This window comes from Anoplopoma fimbria, chromosome 12 (assembly GCF_027596085.1).
Source record: "Anoplopoma fimbria isolate UVic2021 breed Golden Eagle Sablefish chromosome 12, Afim_UVic_2022, whole genome shotgun sequence".
Taxonomy (NCBI): Eukaryota; Metazoa; Chordata; class Actinopteri; order Perciformes; family Anoplopomatidae; genus Anoplopoma; species Anoplopoma fimbria.
In genome coordinates, this window is record NC_072460.1 from 21,165,101 (window position 1) to 21,186,967 (window position 21,867).

The 21,867-nt window shown below is 42.6% G+C and overlaps 1 protein-coding gene across 3 annotated transcripts in view; it reads left to right on the plus strand.

Annotated features, from left to right (window-relative positions):
* Positions 1 to 21,867, plus strand: part of scube3 (signal peptide, CUB domain, EGF-like 3) — a 73,005-nt gene that overhangs the window by 20,104 nt on the left and 31,034 nt on the right. For 2 of the 3 annotated variants that reach the window (XM_054609056.1, XM_054609057.1), the window contains exons 3-4: positions 1,439 to 1,564; positions 10,387 to 10,521. In XM_054609056.1, the coding sequence (XP_054465031.1) occupies positions 1,439 to 1,564; positions 10,387 to 10,521 (261 nt within the window). Of the gene's footprint in view, positions 1 to 1,438; positions 1,565 to 10,386; positions 10,522 to 21,271; positions 21,345 to 21,867 lie in introns of those variants that run through there. The other variant, XM_054609058.1, reaches the window with a different exon arrangement.

Sequence of the window (21,867 nt, forward strand, 5' to 3'; positions counted from 1 at the left end):
CTTGTAGAAAAGTATCTCGGATAAAAACAAATTCAAAGCAATTGGAGAAAAACCACATTGTTGACATGTGGTGGGTCAGTCAGGTTTAGAGAGGAGTATAAAAGTGATGGTTGATTGAGTGCTGTGATCGGGGAACGACAGAGATGTGTGTGAAGTGGAGAGGCAGGGAGCAGGAGAGTGTTTACTTGTTTCAGTCCCATCCCTCTGCTGTCAAGTCCAATTAAGTCCCAGAGCGAGACAGCCTCAAAGAGGGGCTGAACGACCGGGATCATCGGCCCTAAATGGGCCAGTAAGTGCTGACTGGAAGTGCGTTGTGTTCTCAGTCCACCTTGTCCGGGTCTCCTCAGAACGGGCCCTTCAACCATCACCGTAACCATAACAGACATCTCCTCTCAGGCTGTCATGCCAATCTGCAGTCTCTCTTTATCTTCCAGCCTCTGCTCTTGTTTTATTTGTCACGTTTCTTCAGTTTCTGCTGTGAGGACTGATGAACTTTAGGGTTCGATCAATGTATCAGCCTGATGGTCAATATTAACCTTTTATTAAGTGTTGGCTACCAGTCAGCCTGTTATGTCAATAATGTCATTACTAATGTAACGGAGATACGTTTCTGATAATGTACATTGGCATACAATTACATTTTCTCCTCACAACTCTTTTATTTTTTTTGTATATGTATAAATGGACATTTCTAGGACATAAATAGCTGCAGATTGTCACAACTGACTTTATTCTCTGGATCTCAAAAACCTCTTAGTGGCCAAACCTGCCCAAAAATGCTGTTACATCCTTCCAACAATAAAATTCCAAGGAGAAAAAGTAATGTTTTAGCATAAAACTTTTGACATTATAAAATATAAAATATGGCCTATAATCTTGGCAATCTGTATTAGGCATTTAAAAATATAATATCAGTGAAGCTCTGGCATATACCCAGGTTACATCAGTAACAGGTGAACCAACTAATTGCCTCAGCTGTTGCTTCATCCCTGTTTACCTCATAAGAGCGCTTGTGAAAGTAGAGATGGAACTAAAGAGATCATTTTAATTGTTTGTATTGCACCAAACAGATTATAAAAAAGGATTATATTTAACACTGTGATAAACATGCTTATTTGCTTTCTTGCAGAGATAAATGTTCCTTTGAGAGGTAACATAATATCTTAATGCTAAGCTAAGCTAACTGGCTGCTGCTTCAGATTTAACAGACAGATATGAGGGTGGTATTGATCTTCTTGTCTAACTCTCTGCAAGAAAGCAAATCTAAGTATTTCCCCAAGAATCCTAACTGTCCCGTTGTGCTGCTCCTACGTCCTACATCCTACATCCTACATCCTACATCCTACATCCTACATCCTACATCCTAACTCCTAACTGGACTTTGATTGTTTAAAGTTTTTGACCTGCTCTCACTTCCTCGTGTACCTTCTCTCTGCAGATGTCGACGAGTGTGCAACTGAATACAACGGTGGCTGCGTCCACGAGTGCATCAACATCCCAGGAAATTACAGGTGCACATGCTATGATGGCTTCCGCTTGGCACATGATGGGCACAATTGTCTAGGTGAGTGTGTGTGTGTGTGATGTGTGGGAGTGTGTGTGTGCACTTACCACAGTTTGTGGGCTAGACTAATTTATTTACGTACATTTTCCGCAGCTCAGTTAATTATGCAGGAAAATGGTGTTATATAAGGGGCTTTTGTCGGGAGAACACATGCATTAAAGTGTGAATGTCATATTTCAAACTCAGCCCGACAGACCCATGTGGTTGCAATTCTTCTCTCTGCATGTGTAATGTCACATCACGGATGGTAATATATGTTTCAGTGCTGAATCGAGCTCTTATTAGACCGCTGCATCAGATATGAGCTATTTCCACATTTCACATAGCAGGTAGTCTCCGAATGTGTTTTCACAAAAGGAAAAAAGGAGATTTTTTTTTTTTTTTTTTTTTTTTTTTAATAAGTCTGACGAAAAGTGGTGAATTTATGAAGAGCTTGACCCTGAGCTGGGAGCTCCCAGTGAGCCTTCATCCAGACATACTTTCCCATGGTTTAATATTTCACCAGTGTGCCATTCATATTAGCCCTCTCAGAAAACGTATTACGTTTAGAAGGTTATGAAATGAAGGGAAAAAAACTCATCTTATGCAGCTGTGCACTGTTAAAAACATAGAAGTCATCCACCCAGCTTCCCCCCCACCCTCTATACTATCTTTCTGTCTTCTCTTTCTCCCCCAATCACCCATCCTACATTCCTTTTTTTGTTGTTTTGATTGTCAGACACCGCTGCTGCTCCTCAGAAATCACCTCTCTCCGTAACAACCTTCACATTCACTGATACTTGATATTGAAAGCCGGCTAACTCCTCGTAGCTGCTTTGAGCTTTTCATTGTAGAGGAAAGCAACCGGCCGACTTGCTGCAGCGGATTTCACATTGAGGTGAAGTGATGACAGAAAAACTTATCAGCTCTTAACAGTGATTCACTGAGAAGGCACTTTTACATGCGGGCACACGAGGCAACTCACTGGTATCAGTTTACTGGATGGTCGGCATTCAATGCCGGGATTAAAATGGAATGGGGGGAAAAAAACACATCTTTTAGACCGATTATAAACCTGCTCTGACCTGTTGATGCTCTCACGTCTTTCTCTCACTCTTACTGTATCTGTCTCTTTGTCTCTCTGCGTCTTCCTCGCTCATGCACTTGCATTTACAGTGTAAAGGAGGGCTATTTTCCAAGCCATTTAGCATCGGCGTTCAGTTGTGCTTGGATCATTTGCTGTGCGGTGGTTCAGCTCCTGCCATGCGTGCAGCTGTGTAATTGCAATATATGGTTGTGTGGCTGCTGCTGTTGCATCTATAGATGACTTTGATATACATTTTCATAGTGAGACAAAGTTTTTTTCTCCTCCTGACATGGTTTATTATTTCCCGCAGACCTGTACGCAAGGAGGCAGAGGCTTCTTGGTTCAGATCTGACTCAGAAATTCTCTCATATTTCTGTGAAGATATCGATCCAATTAATTATTAAAGGAGTGGATGTTTTTTTGATCAAAGCATTGCAAACAGGGCAGAGTTACCCACAGAATGGTGCATGCGTATGTAGCTGTCAAGAACAAATCCAACTCTCGCCTTGAGACCCGAAAGGACTCTGAAGACATCTTTTTCTCAAGAATTTAACTCCTTCTAATGCCTCCGCTCTGCTGTGCTAAAGGAAATAATCCTCTGCACAAACACAAGAGAGGAGAGGAAGAGGTATAGCCGAGGGTTTCATGTTTTAAGGCCCCAGCTTCCTCTTCCAGGTTTAAGCTCCTTTTTGGCCCCAGAGAAAAAGATTAGTCCCCTTGGCCCTGGAGTGGAGAGCCTAAGCAGCTGGTTCCCAGACGGGGTCAGACCCTCAGAACCCATATAGACCAGATGTGCCCGAGGCTGCAGTGGAGGAGACGTTCACCTGATCCTCAAAAAGTTCAGTTTCGACTCTGAGATCTTTCAGGTGCTTCTCTTTGGTTTTTACCCCGAGTCCAATTCTCCAAAAAGCTGATTGTGATTTTGTTCTATTTCAGCTGCTTTTCATTGTTACATCGCCGCCGAAACTCTCGGTGGTGTCCATAACCTCCTGCTCTCAGCTCTCAGATTTCCTTTAGCCAGTAGGCACCAATGTGTGTGTGTGTGTGTGTGTGTGTGTGTGTGTGTGTGTGTGTGTGTGTGTGTGTGTGTGTGTGTGTGTGTGAGAAACTGTCAGCTCAGGAACAAGAGTTAGGCCAATGCACGCTCATCCCTGTCGATGTCTTCTTTGTTTGCTCGCTAGCCGCACGTGCCACACGGCTGCTTGTAATTGGATGTGTTGGCAGCATAATGACATTGGGCGGTGGCAGAAGGCGGCGGAGCGTGAAGCAGAACGCTGCCTGGTGCGCCCCACCCGGGATGCTCTGTATTTTATTTATTTTTTGTTAGTTTTTTCTCGAGGTCTCTTCTGACTGCCCTAAATCCCACAAAGATGTCAGAGGAGTCAGCAAGGTGGAAGCAATGCAATATCACAGCACACTGCTCCTGTCTGTGCGGAGTGAGATGTCACTCACTGTATAATTTACCTCACGGGGTGCTATTGTACCCTCTCGATGCGCACACTAAGGAGAGGAAGCGAAGCATATAAGAACTTGATTACATCTTTTATAACTGTCACGGCCATTATCTCACAGAGGTGAGGGAGGGATGGTATTTAATCACCACACCTCTCTTTCACTGCGAGGCTGTAAAGGATTTTCGGAGTCTTAGGAAAAACAGAGGAATCAATGTCAGTTTAATCCAAAACACACATCCTCTTTTAGAATGAAAACCAGATGCAGGAAGGCTATTAGCTCCCCACTGTAGCACCACCGTCCCCACATTTATGACCTATGTGTTTTGGTTGAGGTCCTACAGAAACCCAAATACCCTCTTATCATTGCTATTTTGTTAAACTCTCTCAAGATGCTTAATATCGCAAGCATCTGCGCAAATACTCCGCAGCCACAATTCGCAACATTTCACCTCGATGTTGAACTAAAAGACACAAATGAAGATGTTTCTCTTATGCTGCCATAAAATGGAAATGCCACAATCGCATGCAGCCTGAGTGTGACTCACTGGGAGGAATAAAAGAAGGATGAATGAAATAGACAGATGTTTGACAGAGCCACCGTGCTGTGAAGAATAGGCTCTTATCGTTGCATGTTTACTCATATTCATCACGCTCTACTCCGTAAGTCTTACATGTTGCCAGAGAACAGATTTTGGGGATCTCTGATTTCTATTGACCAACACTGATTTGGTTTGTATTGATTCAGTAGTGCTCAATTCCCCGTGCAATCTATAGGGAAATGATTGCCCTTTTACTTTAACCTTCCCAAAAGACGTAACATGATCTATAACACAAAAGCAAAGTCATTACAGCTTTGAAACGGGCTTGAAGATCAGTGGTTAACAGTCACGTAAGTTAACACTGTCTGGTGGGTTTCTAATGGCTTAATAATAAAAAGAAATGTATTTTTTGGGGAGAATGTCCCTAAATCTCTTTGACAGAAAAGCTTCATCCGTCATCTACCACAAAGTCTCTGAGTCATCGCCTGGCCGAGCCTGTATCCCTGCTCTTGTAATCCTTTGGGGATCACGTTGCAAGGTTGACTAATCAAACAGGAGGTTTCAGACTGATGTATTATTGACCGGGTCCTGATGGGGGAAAAAGTAGTCATCAAAGGGCTTCACGCTGATTTGCTCCACAGCCTTTGCTGCGCTCTTAAATGCATTCCTTTTAACCGCCATGGCTCCTCTTCCAAGGCAGTGATGATAACGTGCTCACCCTTCACTTTTTTGATTCTAGTCTGGAAGAGGTGCTTTCAACCGCCACTGTTAACTGCTGAATATGTGGGATTGAGTCAGGAGAGAGATGACCTGGTTAACCCCAGAGCCCATCATACCCAGAGGAGTCCAGGATAGTAGAGACACTGCAAGGGCTTAGCACTAACCCTCCTCACTACCCTGCTGTATATGCAAACCCCCCCCCCCCTGCTGTCTCCCCAGTTAGCAGTCACTTTACTTTTGTTGTGACATGCACGGATCGAGTTTGGACAAGAGAGTCTCTCCACAGTTCAGGGGAGAGGAGCTGAGAGTGATGAGTTAAAGGCACGGATTTGAGATTGGTGCATTAGCCTTCTCCTGAAGAGTATATCAACACACCCACTCTCTCTCACTCTCTCTCTTCTCTCAGGATTGTTCGGTCCCATCCACCATGAAATGAACAATTCCAGCTGAGCCCACTGGCAGGGCTTTGGGGGGGGGGAACTCAAGCCTGAGATTGGGCTTAGGGACATAGCAGACTGGGAGCCGTCAGCACAGGGCCTCTTGTCTCCTTGGCATAAAGCTGTCCACCCAAACACTTATCCTGGGGTTTCGCTTTTTTAAAATACTTCCAGACTTGTTTTGGAGGAACGGAGAAATGCCTTTTAGCATGATCTTAGCTCATAGTTTTTCATTTAGGAAAGAACTCAGTGAGAGATTGGAAGTGGAATCAAAGCATGTGCTTATTTACCAAAATGGTTTCCTGGGAGACGGGCCCAAAGTCGAGTTCAATCAAAGCTGAATTAGTTTTGTTTATGTAATAGGATAAAAATGATCCCTACCTGCTGATTTAAGAATAAAATGCTGATGTAAACAGAGATCTGAATCATGTTTGCATAGCAGATGTGAATCAGTGATATTAAACACAGTTGGTCAGTCACACAGGAAGCGCTGGAACTAATAAATAGTTCAAAGCTAAATACTGTAAGTGTCTTAATGAATCAACTCCCAGTTTGAAATACATTTCTTTGAGTGAAGCGAGTGTTTGTTCTGCAGATGAAAGATCAGGACTTCCTGCAACACATCAATGTATGCAAACCTCACTCTGACATGTGTCACAGTGAGGCTGGATGTTTGTTAACACAAAGCCAGCTTCAGCTTCTGTGAACTCAGTTGCCCCCTCCCCCCCCCCCCCAACCCCCCCCCCCCCCTCAGGCCGGGGTTCAAACCTGGAGCCTCGCTCACTGTTCATGCAAGTTGGGTGAAGAAATGAGCCGTGTCACTGAACTCTCAGAACCCACCGAGGAGAAAGAAGAAGAAAAAAAAAAGAGGAAATCCTGTAATCCCGTTTTAAAATAAGAGGGGATCTTGTTTTAATTGGAGCTGGCTGTGTATGTGCCACTCCTTCCTCACTGACACTGAATCGAGCCAAGCTGGTGACTGTTCATCCACCAGAGCAACAGGGTCGGCTCCTGCAGTCCACCAGCTGTTTCGCTGCACATGGCTCCAATTTTCTGCCTTATTAAAAGAATGTGTGCCTCTTCGACTCCTGTAAACCAAATGCCCAAAGAGGCCAGTGTCTGTCCACTCACCTCCTTGTCTCTGGTCTGTCTGGACCACAGAGACAGTTCTGTCTGGATCCAGGCAGAAAACCAAGCAGTGGGATTGATGCATGGACAGCTTTGATGACAGACAGCGGTAGTTTTTCACTCTCTCTGGGTCAGCAATAAATGCCCCCAAAGTTGCTGAATCTTAAAAAAAAATGAGAGCAAAAGAGTTGAGTGTATCTCCAAAATACGGGTTCAGGAGTTTCTGTAAGGCAACCACCATGTTTACATGACTCTAAAGCTTTGCGCAAGGCCAAATGTTATATATACAGTCAAGGCTATCTGAGAAACCAGCGGACATGGCCTCCGCAAACACAACCAATCTCTTAATCTCTCTCCGTTTGAACCCTCCTTTTCCCTTCGTCTCCTCGAGTGAAGCAGGGATGGAGCAGAGACGAGCCTCATTTTTCAGGAGTGAGGCAGCCCTTTTAACTTGATTAAGACATTTTTCTTTTTTTTCCAGTCTCTCAAGAGAATTTACCAAAAAAAGAAAGTTTAAGACCAAATAACATGAGCACTTCTCCGGGCCATGCCAGAACCCCTTTCCGCTTGGAAATATTTGCTTTGGACGCCAGCCTTGCCCAGCACACAACACAGGCAATTATGGGAGCTATTTAAACAGGAGAGATCAACTGACAGGCGACGCCTCATTTGGAGGGATGAAGGAATAAGGAAATGAAACCTTCATTGATGCGCTGAGGGTATGGAAAGAGAATTACCCCAAGCCCTCTGAGGCTGGTTGCATTTCTCATGGGCATTTTTTTTTTTTTTTTTTTTTTTTTACGTGAGCCGAGGACTGGTGTATTTGTGTAGCCTTTTTACATGTTTGAATTTTTGGGGTTTGAGTGTGTGTGAGAGAGAGAGAGAGAGAGAGAGAGAGAGAGAGAGAGAGAGAAAGAGACTTTATGTGTGTGTTAGGATGTTTTCCCCTATGACTTGTGGAGTTTGGCTTTTTTTGGTGCCGGTTTATCTGTAAAGGTGCAGCTGTGGGTTGTTGGCAGCTTTCCGTCAGCTCAAAGGTCTTCTCTCTGTTGCTGCCACTTTCATGATGGGGAGATGAGACCATGTGGTCAACACCAAGGCAGCCACACAGCTGAAGAAAAGCCCGTCCAACTATTTTTTTTCCCGAAACTTTCCTTCCTTTACTCTGAAATAAAGTCTAACCGTTAACTTTACTGAGCTTTTTTTCTTCATGTGAGTGCACTTCTTCACCTGGCTGCAGAGTGATGCTTTTCCAAACGACCTCAACTGACACGACACATAGTTTTTAGAGGAACGAGACAGTTTTGCTGATGGAATGTGAGAACCGGACAGCAGACTTGGCAAAGCGGCGGATGTCATGAGTGTTACCTGCCACTGACCTACTTAACAACTCCAGAGGTTTCTGTCTTGCCAGGTGCGACTTTGTGAGCACAGTCTGTGTGTGTTTTTTATGCATTTGATGAATCCACATGTCCCTGCATTTCTATGTGGGAAAAAGAAGAAGTAAGAAGAGGACAGAGTGAAGTTTAATTTCAAACTCTGCCGTGCTGAGAATTCCCCAGAAAGGAAACTTAATCCAGAGGCCTTCTCAGACTGGACAAATAGACAGTAAATTAGTTTCGCATGACGGTTTATTAAAAAAACGCCTTGTGTATACAGCAGATTATTGATGCATCGAGCAGAGGGATGGATAAGGTTCCAGTGTGGTTTGGTAGGACAGAGCCCGGGTCTCCAGGGGAAGAGTCACCTCCAGGGCCAGACTACAGTCATGCACATGGGGAGGCCGGGGCCGCCAAGCTCTGCAGCACGGCAGACGAACAAAAGCAGCAAAAAAACTAAAGAAATGACATTGTGCAAGATGCTTCATGTTGAAAATAAACAAATGTATCAAAAGATTTATAGATGTTCAACCGCCGTTCATTTGTTTCCTTTTGTTGAGTCACACAATGAGATGGAAAAAAAACTAGTTTGGTGCCATTAGGAGGGAACAGCTGGAAGTGCACAATTCATTATCAGTGGAAATGAAGTCAGCAACTCTAGTTTGTGGTCAGTTTCCCATTTCTTGCACCGGTGGCAGGACGAGGCCTCAGGCGACACCTTTGTAAATGCTCGGCCTCTGTGTGCACTTGAGGCGGGTTCACATGGTCGCTTGTTACCCTCCTGCTCCCCCCCCTCCTCGTTTCTCATACTCTCTCCTCTTTCCATCTCTACTTTTCCTCCCCCACCTCCTTCCTCCCTCTCCCTGCATTCCTCCCGTCATGGGGCTGACAGACACTCGTCATCAGCAGGTACTCTAGCCCAGGTGGATCAGGTTTCCCACTTGCCTGGAGATTATGCTGCATGTGCATTTTTACGGCTTAGTGCAGCACAGTTGGAGGTTTTCAGTGTGCTGCCATGTCAGATAACCATTAAGACAGACCGGGCCTCCTCAAACAGCTTAAGACAAGCTCCTCTGGCTTTTCATAACATCCAAACACCTTTTTTTTGTGTCTTGTGTTTTCCCTTTGTATGAGATTTGAACTCAAAGCACAACCTCTGTGGTTATTTTACTTGTTTAATTTTGTTTTTATCTAAAACAATAAAAATGTAATATTCTTGAATTTATACCAGGAGGGAAAAAGAAGCACTTTTATTTTTTTTTACCTGAATGTTTTCAGTCAAATAGTAATATCTTTATCAAACAAAGTAGGGTTTCATGAACTTTATCATCATATTCAGTGGTGGATTGTTGCCACGTACATTTACTCAGGTGTTGTACTTTAATTACAACATGTGAGGTACTTGAGTATTTCCATCCACTTATACTTATATTTGCATATTCTTCTACACTCCATTTCAGATATAAATATTGTACTTTTTACTCTACTACATTTACTTGAGAGATTTTTGACTAATTATTTAAAAGATTAAGATTTAACATATGAAATAAGATATTATGTACTTTTACAGATAAAACTACCCAACATTTTTTGAAGTAGTTAAAACTCCTCAACCAACCGTAAAATTCTGCTTACACATTAATGCACCACTTATAATAATCAAATAATATGAGATGTCATAGTATAATACTCATTCAAGGGCTATTTTTTTCTGAATTAGTACTTTTACTTTTGATACTTTAAGTGCATTTTATTGATTTTTTCTTTTTACTTTTTGTACTTTTACTTTAATGTAAAAGGATCTGAGGGCTTCCTCCACCACAATTAATATCACATAAAAACCAATAAAAAAAACCCAATACTGCCTTAAAATCCAGAACACTTTATGCTCTTTGATAAATTAGTTTAGAGAAGATCTTTCACTTTCATTTTTTTACTCATAAACAATTACTTTTGCTCCATGTATCACCCATGTGTGTTCCCGACCTTACTGTTTTTCATCAAGAGTTACTTTTCCAGACAACCTTCAGACAAACGATAATCTGAGTTATATTTGTTCTGTCTTATTAATTTTGTTTTGTACGTCTGTCTCCTGCCAGATGTGGATGAGTGCTCAGAAGGCAACGGCGGATGCCAACAGATTTGTGTCAACATGATGGGCAGCTACGAGTGCCGCTGCAGAGAAGGATTCCTCCTGAGTGACAACCAGCATACCTGTATCCAAAGGCCTAAAGGTTAGTCACACACACACACACACACACACACACACACACACACACACACACACACACACACACACACACACACACACACACACACACACACACACACACACACACACACATTGATGCTTTATGAAAAATAGGAGGACACATATGTTGTTCACTGATGACACATTTGACTCAAGGTTGGATATTACTGTATTTGGGGAAAGCTCATTATTTTAAGTAACATTTGGACGATGATGCAGTTGAATCATTATCTAACATGCAAATGTTCAGTAGCAGGCATTTTTTTGATTTTGTGATGAGTTGTGCGGTATTCAGCTGAAAATGGGATTTGCCCAAACACGCCTTAGTGAAAGGTGAGCAATGGTAGGTGTCTCCAGTCTGAGGGGACTAACAAAAAAAACAAACATAGAAAGGGAATAAATCTATTTTTTGTTTTTCTCCCACCTTTTTCAAATTGAGCCAATCTAGTGCATGGCAGCATTTTAAGGTATCGGTGGTATGAGAGTGGCCTTCGGGGGACTGTGAGAAGAGAAAACAATTAAAGGTGTAGCCCGGGGGCAGACACACCTCTTGTTTATGGAGCATTCCTGTGGGATGGAGACGTGACAGGAGAAGGTACAGAGCCAGCCTGCTCTGAGGCTTACTCATGAGACTACAGGAGCAGACATTTATAACGTCATGGCTGTATTTAAAACAAAGCAGGCTGTCAGGAAAATATCTCTATTATGCATACTGTCTTGTAACAGACAATGCAGAATTTTACAAGTCTATGAAACAACAGCAGAGAGGTTGTAGTTTGTAACAGATAGTTAATGAACTTGCATTTATGTAGCTCCTTTCTAGTCTTATGGACACTCGAAGCGCATTCACAAACACACACACATTCATACACTGACATCAGAGGCGTCCATGTAAGGTGCCACCTGCCCATCAGGATCTAAACTCACACACTGAAGGTACAGCGTTTGGGAGTAATTTGGCGTTCAGTATGTTGCCCAAGGACACTTCGACTTTCGGAAAGGAGGAGCTGGGGATTGAACCGCCTATCTTCTGATTAGACACTGCTATAGTGTTGCTGTATGTATTGCTAAATCATGGCATGGCTAGAGCACTTTTCACACAACCTGTTGGTTTACAGAGTGTGCTGGTTTTAGTCTGTTTCATTTGGACTGGATGTGTATATTGTTTTAGTTTCAGCCTTTCCATTGGAAGTGCCAAAGACATTATTGGTGATTCAGTTAAGGGTTATTTTCCTGATGAATCTTATTATCCTCATATGTACGAACTAAAAGCCAACCTACAATTCTTGCAAACAATAATTATACTACAGTTTACTTTTCCACTATTCAATACCATGCCTGGAGATATTTGTGAAAACATTGTTGAAAAGCCAGGCCTTTGGGTGGGCGTTTCCAGTGCCAACCTTTGACAGACAGCTCAGAGCTGGCGTTGCTAGGAGATGCACTGTCAATATCTGTAGTGTGCTATTGTCTGAGGTGTGTCAGTATCCTAGAAATTAGGATACCCAACATTATTTCCCCTTTTTGAACGTGGACTGCCCTTTGTTGAAACAGCCCATCATTCTGAAACCCCAATAGTCTGGCATTTTTTTGCACTGTACTGAAAGCCCAAAGTGGACTGAAAGCTGATCCTCTTCTGTTCCCAATAGACTGGTGAAATACATCATTATTGCATATTAACTTCATTATATCAATTTGATTATATGACTATGTCATAGTCTAACAATGGCAGGCCGTGAGTGCTGAAAAAAAAATCAAATCAAATTGTGGATTTGGAAGACGTGACATCCCAACTAATCATAACACAGAATGACAACATTGTACCTTGCCAATTTTTTTTTCTACTGGCCAAGACATGACCAGCCGTACTCTGAGTGGCTAATACTCATTGCCTTCATTTTATGGGTTTATTAAGGTTCAGGAGTGAGAGTTAGGGTAAGAGTATCAGAATAAGCTCATCTGAAGCAGAGTAGGGCGGGTAGGAAAATAAAATGACACATAAGGAAGGTCCGATGGCGTCATTCTGCGTAATAATTAGCCATGTGCTCCTGTTTGTTCCAGGGAAAGTGTGTATTTTCGGTGCAATGGCTGTTTGATTTCGGGATAATATGGGACATTTTTTGGACTATTGGCGTTTCCGGCTAATGGGCCGTCAGAACAAAGGCCCACAAAGCGTTAGCTATGTGTTAGGGGACACAACTAGCTAGTTTTCAGTGCATCTATTTGTGGCTATTGTAAATGACTGTCCAAACTCAATTCACTCCCCCAGGAAAACACTGATCTAGGGAGCGCGATCACTGATGATCAATAAATAAACATGTTTTTTTCATTTCGGTAATAACCATTTTGAACCAAAAAGTCAAAACAGATTTCATAACAAATATGGATTTGATATGACTTTAAAAGCAGAGATATTTTGTGACTGGAGCATTAGGTAACTGCAATTTTTGGCTCCAAAATATAAATCTATTTGATTTTGTTCCCCGTGTCGTGCTGTTGCTCTGCTTGTTGTTTGTCTCTCTGTACATGTTGCAAAGCGTTTCCCTGCTTCTGTTCTTTCTTCGCTAGATTTCTCCACGGATCAGAAAAGCAAAATCAGAGAAAACGAACAGCTGTTATCACTATCACAAAAACACATTTATTCAAGGAGTAATTATCCAGCTGTCCACAGATTCCGTGTTGTAGATCTTTCGCTTCCTGGGGTTTGCATCACTCATTCAGAAAGCCCTGACAGCATGTTCATCAGCCTCCGAGTGTCTCCTTATCTCTGCCGTTCTCTATTGTATGATAACTGATCATGCTGGGAGTCATTAGACTGTGATGATCCTGAGTCCCCTGGATGGTGAACCGAGGATCTTGGAAGTCTGGTTTATGAGATCGGTCTGGCCTTGAACTGTCAATGTTTACGTTTCATAAACGCAGTGTTATTTGAGTGGAGTGAAAAGCTGGTTCTTGTGTTTCAAAGCACTACTGCTATATCTGTCAGAGGCAGGCGGTGAGCACTGGTCCAGTCTCGCCGATCTCCCCCCACGTCTCTCTTTCACTTCCTCTGTCCTTTCTTTCTTTCTTGATAAATGCCCTCAGTTCCTGTTAATCTTCCATTTCCATATTAAATTTGTCTTTATTTCTTCCAGATGAGATCCATTTGGAGCGAGAGATTAAAGCTGCCATAAATCTTCAAACTTCCTTCACTCAGCCTCTCTGTCATAGTTTCATTATTTTTGAAAGAACTAACAGACAGAACAACTACTCATCTGCTTATTATTACTGCTCTTATTACAACAGCGTGTGTCTGAGGGGGAAATGGAAGTTGTGAGGAAGTGACTCGCCGAGTAATTGGACAATAACCCTGCAGAATTGCTGCAAATATCACTTTCCTTGCTTACTGAAAAAAAAACGTACAAGTGGCTCACAGGAGGGGGAAAAAAATCATTGAGAAAATGAAAACTGATCCTATCTTTAAGCAAAGTCGCTTAAAATGCAACCTTCAATCCATTCCGCAAAAGGCCGCTGTTGAAGAGCAACGCCTGGGGTGCAGTTTGCTTGTGAGCATTATTGTTTCCATTAAAAAGACATCAGCTTTCCATTTCTTTCATTAATGGGTCAGGTGATCCCTAGGCAACTTCTGCAAGTCTTTTTGGGGTACAACACAGAGCTGGTCACTCACTGCAGTGTGTGTCGCTAACAGTCTGTTCCCCCCCCGCTGATAGGAAGCCCTTGTTAGCAGTGAGCCTGTGCCAATTAGGCAGCAGGGGTCTGCCAGCCTCTCAGCTAATGACAAGGTTGCTGCTGGCCTGTCTCTTATTAGACCTGCCCCCCGTCCCCCCCCTACGAGCAGGAATAACTCCAGCCAAATGAAGGCTCCATCGTCTAGCTGGCCAAAATGTAACAGTTCATTTATTCTACCCCAAACATTTCTCCCCGTCAAGAAAGCCTTTGAAAGGCCAGCCAAGGTGCTTAGCGGTTGATAGGAATGCCATTTAGGTCAAGAAGGGGTTCCACTGCTGTGCGTTTGATTTATTGTCTCTTTTATATAGGAGGATAACAGGGACGTACTATGTGTGCGTGAGACGAGATCCAGCACATTGGAATTCTGGAAATTCAAGCTCAGTCAACCCACACGTCCATAATTTTAGTCCTGTGCATCATCCGGTTGGGCAGTTACCTTAAGTGTGCACTGATGGGCTATGTAAGTCTCATATTGTAACTTTTGTATTCAGTCCTATTGTCTTTAGCTCAAAATATACCAAATATGATTATGTGATTGGAAATTTGAATCTTCAGCGCTGCAGACTTAATTGCGAGCTGAACAAGTTGAACTAGTACAATTTAAAAGATAAGTGCAGCGTTTAAGAAGAAGTTGAGTTCTCTGGATCAAACTTCTTGTCACACTGCCAATCTCTATGGCTCAAGTGTGGCTGGCTTTTTTGTCTGGAAAGCTGTTGAATAGCAGCAAATAGTCTGAAAGTTCACACCAACATGGTCGTTAGATGACAGCGTTAAACTTTAGATTGCATGAGCTTTCAAGGCTTCAGTAAGGTTTGCAGTCTAGACTCTGACTATATAACTTTTGAAACAGAAAAGTGATGTTTAAAAAGAAAAAATCTAAAACCTTTAGTTCAGTGTGGGCAACTAAACACAATGTTTTTTCTTTGGATTTTCAAATCCTTCTGGCCAAAACATTTACTTATTTTACCATATTGGAAAGAATAATAAAACAATTTCCCCCAATTCTTTTCATTTTTATCAGTCACCTGATTCAAGCATTGCTCTTTTATTCAACAGTAGACCTCGTCTTTCCAGGAAATGTATACTTTGTCAAAGAAAACCTCTTCCTGTGTTTACAACGTTCATTAGCTCTTCACTCTCTGCTCTATCATTTTCATTTAACCCTCCTTGGAGGCACATTGGGACGCATTTTTGTTATGACATTTTGATGCAATCCATGGCATGTCGACCTCAAGATATTTGTTTTCTGTGCTGGCCAGAACTGCAGCAGTGCAAGGAATTTTCCAATAAATGTGATCAAATCCACTATAAAAGTTTGTATCATATTCTAATATTGGTTTTGCTCTTCAGCTGTCACATTCCTCCAGTATGAAATCAGACATGGAGTCATTGAACCCTGTTTTATTGATGTTTTGTTCTGATCATAAACTGATAAACTGACTTAATCTCTTAGAATGTAATGTCCATTTTAGTAGACTGTTTGCGCATTTTAATTTCATGAAGTAATGCGCTGCTCAAGGGCCAACTTCCATCATTCCAATGATGCAATGTTTAACACTGAAAACTCAAATATATAGCTGTTTGTATTTGCAAAAGGAACATTTATGGGTTGTTATGAACGGCCGTGTCTTGTTGCTGTGCGGATGTCCCAATGTGCAGAAGCTGACATGGTTCTTACATGTTCCCCCCATTGGTTCTCAGCAGGCCTGCCTGCCTGTCTGTGCGTTGGCCACAAAACTGTTTTTACAAGTGCAGAAGTCACTGCTCCATTGCTCTGCAGCCCAACCGTATAACCAGGCTCTTTTCCTTTTCTGGGGAAGTGGAGCGAAGGGAACGCCTCGTGCTCCCATGGCTTCCTATTAAGTCTCTCCCTTTAGTCCAGCATCAGGGACGAAGACATTCAAGACACTTCACTGTCCCGCTTGTCTCTCTCTGTCCACTCCTCATATATGCTGTTCTGTCCGTCTTTCCCTCCGTCTCTTTCCTACATTATCTTCCCTCTTTGGCCAGACGCTACCATGTCCTCCCACCCGCCTCTCCCACACCCTTGAACAAATATACATCAGTGGCTCAGGCTTTAGCAAATGTTGGCCGGCTAGCCACTGAATTCCCCATACCTCATTTGAGACGTGCATCCCTTTTTTGCTGGTGGGTTTGTTGAAGGCCATCTCTAAGCCGGGCCAGGCCCAGCACGCTGCTGCGGACTCCCTGAGTGCCAGTGGGGTTTTTCCACTCACACTTGGCTGTCATGGCGTTAACCAGAGGGCCAGACTGAGCCCTGCAGAGACAGATGCCTTCTTCAGCTGCCTCTCCCTTTTTGATTTTGGAAAGAATGTGACTCCCTAATAACATACTGTGTGTCATATCTTTTGTATGTCTTTTATAAAGAGAGCTGTGCCGTGGCCTGCTGCCGTGTTGTCTGTTCTGTTGGAAAGGATGCATGGCTCCTCCGGGACTGCACAGTGAGGTGACCTTCATAGAATGAGTGGAGGAGTGAAGGCGAGAGTGGCACGTCCCCCAGCAGGTGCTGCACAACTGTCTGTGACACAGATGGGCAGACGCACAGAACCTGCATACATTATGCAAATCCACCCGTGTGTCAACGCGTACACATATATTATGTCCGTCTTACTCGCAGGCATCACGCTCAACTGTACTCCAGTTTAAACTGATTAGAATCTATGATTATTGGAGCATATGGTGACTATATGGAATGTGCTTTGTTCTGAGGCGTACGGTATACTAATGAAGTTGAACACTAAGCGCTTTGGCGTTGACATCTATCTGTCCAGAATGCTCTCTGCGGCTTTTTACCATCCTCCGGTTTGAGCGCTTTTAAGTGGCTCCTCTCTGAGAAACGGGAGTGAAAATGAGCAGACTCAACAAGGCCTTGGGGAGCTGGAGAAAAAAATCAGCGCCTGCACAACAGACCAAACAGTAGCACTCGGGTGGAGGTCGTCGGGGAAGAGTTACTCCCCTTGACAGACTGACTTCCCCCGTTGCTCTCTCTCTGACCATCTGCGTCGCAGCACAAGTTCAACTCAACCCAATCCGGTTCGGCTCCTTTGCCATTCTCCCTTTTCATGCGCTGACATTTTTATCCTCCTATTAAAACTTTTAAGGGCCCATTATCTAAGAGGAAGGAATGTTGCTTTAATAGTGTGGTGGCTCCATGCTAAGGCCCCTTCTTTTCAATTTGTAACCAACCAACACTAGCTGCTTAATGTTCTCCAGCCAGCGTCGAGCAAAGAAGGGGACCGTCTCCCCTCTGAGACGTATGACAGCATCTCAGCGTGGACCGTGAGCCTTCTTTTCTCTGCCCGAAGCACTCAGAGCAGACTATAAACCCTTGGCATGCCTTCCGCTGCTTCAGCCCCATTGTTTCAGTCTATCCACTACATGGTTCTCAGGTTTTAGAGAGCTCGCGGCGCTGAGGTGAAGAACCTTTGGCCTCCTTGGATCTTTTGTTTGAGGATCTTGTTCGTCGGCATTTTAAGATTCGAGCACCCATGTTAACTTTGCTTCTTTTGCAAAGTTTCACCTTTGATGTTAAAAACTTCCTGCTATTGAAAGTGAACTGTTTTTTGTTTTCTCTGTATTTAGAGGTTTTAGCTCAGGAGGACATTCGTGCAGAGCCTGAAGGTCCTGTGTGCATCATACTTGTTTTTTAATGTCAGAAAATATGTTTTCAGTTGTTTTCTTTGCAGTGTAGTAAGAGCTGGTATGCTTCTGAGAAACAGCTTGTTAATTCCTCACAAAGGGAGGTTTTCCTTGCTGCTGTCGCACTGCTTGCTCATGGGGGAAGTTGGCTCTCTATAAATTTAATAGTGTGGTTTGGACCTGCTGAACATAAAAAGTGTCATGATATAACTACCGTCGAGATTTGGCACTATATATATATAAAAATTTACTTGACTCGACAAGCGATAGAGTTTCAATTTCAAGCCACTGGCTGAAATAGGGATTTTAGCTCCAATCAATCTCTCCACACACCTATCCCTTTAGACTGACTCACCCTCAGGAGTCACCATCATCAGTAAATCTTTATATACCTTCACTTTTTCTGTTGTCCTGACCTGCTTGTTTTTCAGAAAGGTGGCCGTGTGATGTGACCTGCACTTAATGCTACGTCCTGGAGGTGCTGCGGCAGATCTCACATATTAAGTCAAGGTTGCACTCACTCAATGACAGAGATTGATTCTGCTTCAAGAGATCGAAGTATAATTTACTGTGGTCACTTTATCCCCATCATGCTGGTGTTTCTTTAGGTAAGAATAGAAAAAGGGACGATCAAAATGTAACATGCTCCGTGCACCAATCAGGATTTAGCAACGTTTGAATCAGAATCTGATGACAGTTGGTAGGTTATTTGGCAGAGTTATTCATTCACTTTTAATAAAAAATAGCAATGTTTTTACATTTTTATTGATGCTTATTTAGTTATGAATATGCTATAAAGAAATAAATACTTGTGATTTAACATTAACTTTTCAGAAGGACTATTTTTATGATTTTTCTTTAATAAAAAACAAAAATGCATCACATCACTGTTGGCATGCAATTATATGCTCTAGAAATACAATTGCTGTAAATACAATCATAATATTTTTGCATCTTTTAAAAGAATAGTTTGACATTGTGGAAATACACTTAATCTAAATATGGCTGCTACAGCCATGAAATGTTAGTTTATAGCTCAGCTTTGAACTAAGACTGGAAACAGTAAGCCTAGCTCTGTCCAAAGGTAACAAAATCTGCCTTCCAGCACCTCTAGAGCTCAATAATTTGCATATTACATATGGAATAAACGAACAAAATAAGAGAAATTAGCTATGAGTGTGGTATCAATCTTTTTTATTTAACTCTCGGCAGGAATGCAATTGAACATATTTCCCAAAAGGCCAAACTCTTTATTTAACATACAGGCTATTAGTGAGGGAACAGGAAGAAAAAAAATAAAGGGATTTATTGGCTTCAGGCAGCAACATCATTTTTTAGTGTTTGGTACAGAGGTCACGACCTCTCCTGTTGAGAATAAATTTGTGGCTCCTTTGCAGAGGAAACACTCCCACTTGTTTTCTTAGTTAATTGCAGTGTTCCCTTTTTACCACAAGTGCAGTAGTTCTGATGACGCCTGTCGGTGTTGAGCTGTGTGAAAACCTATATCCACTCTGGTAGCTAGCTATTTTGGAAGGCTCCCTCTCAATTCCAAGACTTCAGACTCTATTTCCTGTACAGTTCTGTGCCTATAAAGCTGTGATAGTTTTTATTAGTTTCTACATATAGTTGTGTTTTATGGGTCAGCAGATTGTTTTAGTGGGTTGGGGTGCAAATGATCTAGCCTTTTTTTTTTCCCTCTCCTTTACTTTCCTATCCACCTCCTTATGAAAGGATGTTTTTCTTTCTGCTTCCCATCATTTAGTAATGATAAAAACTGGAGGCCTTTGGCAGCCAGTTAGAGGGAGCTGCACATGGTGGATGATAGCCGGGCCTGGCCTGGAGAAAAGGGCCATTGTGTCAACACTTTGGGTTTTATTGGTCCTCAGAGAGATGAAGGCCCAGGTTCTGGCCCCAGTCCGTTATTGATGGATGGCTGTGTTGTATTTGAGGGAAAGGGGCTACATAAAAATAAAGGGGGAGTGCAGTGAGTTTTGGGATGCACAATACAACCTTAGTAAGTAATCTTTAGCCTTTTGGGGTTACATAGCTGGAAATTCAATCCTCTGTTGAGTTCATAGATGTCTGTTTCTTGCTCAAAGCCAAGAAAAAGGGACCACTGAATTCCACATCCTACTTAAATATTCACATGCCTCACTGTGAAATTTGCAGCACTTTACAGCAGCTGCTCTGTTGATGCTCGTTCATGGTCACTTCACTCTGTCCTGCCATGGTTTTTTCTTTTTTTTAGGGTTCAGAGCTGAAGCTGTGGCCCTGTGTTTGTTCAGTGCTAAGGTCTTTGTTAAGCAGGGAGGGCTGAATTCAGTGTCTGGTGGTTTCACCCTGTCTGCAACAACCACAGGAGCTCATGTGGGAAAGTCTGAGAGGATTGTATGACCTGGTGACACTTGTTGACAGACTTTAAGTGGTGGAAAGTATTTAACCAGGGGGTCATCAAACCCAAACATCGTCAGCTACTTGAAATAAAGAATCGATTTTAGCCACGACCGAAAATACATAGAGAGGAAGGTTGAGTTCTGGACTAAACATACGGAAAACAAAAGGGCATAATTAAATGAGGTTATTGTGGCAGAAGTAATAGTACATAAATAAGTAATTAAAGGGAAAAATATATTTTTTAATGTGGATGTCCAATCAGTGTTGATGGTAAATGTAGTTGATTGAAGCAATAAATTCCTCTCTGCGCGCTGTATTGACCAAGAAAGCTGAGTTTGCAGATGCAAACTGCATCCAGTGCCGTCATTTGATGCGACAGTGAAGTAGGAGGTAGGGAAGAACTAAAGGCTATATCAGTTTGCATTTCTTTGGTAGCCGAGGGGCGTCCTCATGGATGCCACTCAAAAACAGAATTGACTTGTTCTCCTAGCACATGTTGCAAACTAGCTACATTTTGAAGAGCGAAAAAGGCATCCGAAAATATGATGATTTATTTTACAGTGTGACTCGGCTATTCAGCTGTCTTCGTTCAAGCCAGAATATGCAGCCAAAGAAATGCAGCGCGCAAAGTCCAAGGCTGAGGCTTTTATTGTGAAAGGTAAAATCAAAGCTAGTGAAGTTGAAATGCGCTGCGGTTGACAATGTTGAAAATAAGCAATAGTATAGTTGTTGCCTTCTTGGTTCCGTGCTGGTTTGGACTACGGAGCCTCTGTGTTTTTGTTTTATTACCAGCATAAGTATAGGCATCACTCATAACCCTCAGCTGCACTATGTTTTAGCTGGGCGTCAGTAGCTCGTGCGCAATGCATCTTGGTACATGAAGTCAAGGACAGCACGGTTCCACGAGCAGATCACAGCTTTCTCGGTCAATAAAGCATGCACTTAGGAATTTATTGCTTCAATTGACTACATTTACCATCAGCACTGATTGGACATCCACATAACAGATGGCACATTTTCCCTGTAAGCACAGAATGATTTGAAAACCCGATTCTGTTGAGCAGAGATTTTTTTTCTCCTTGTATCCCTCGAGGCAGGTATGTAGAAACACACTTTCCAAGACTGTCAAACTACATTTGGACTTTAGAAGAAAAGCGCACAAGGTTGTATGAGCTTTACTAGCTGGTGACACTTATGTCAAACACATATGCAAATGCATACATTTATAGCAAAAAAAAAAGTTGGCTAATTAAGAAAGTTAGACCTGCAAACACCCTTCATGGCGACAGCAGATTTAATGAGACGTTAATGGAGATGTCTTCTTCCTCACTGACTCCCTGTTCGCAAGAAGAGAAGGAGACAGAGAGAGATCTGTTTGGTTTTTAATGAGCCAGAGAGCTGGGGTTTGTCGCTGCATCTTTAGCGGTGGCAAGGTTTCACAACAAATAAGTCAAATATCAGTCTTCTCCCCGCGGAGGCAGCAGTGTTATAGCAGTACAGAGCAAAGCAGAGGGAGCACTGCGACCGTATGTGTAATTATTCATGA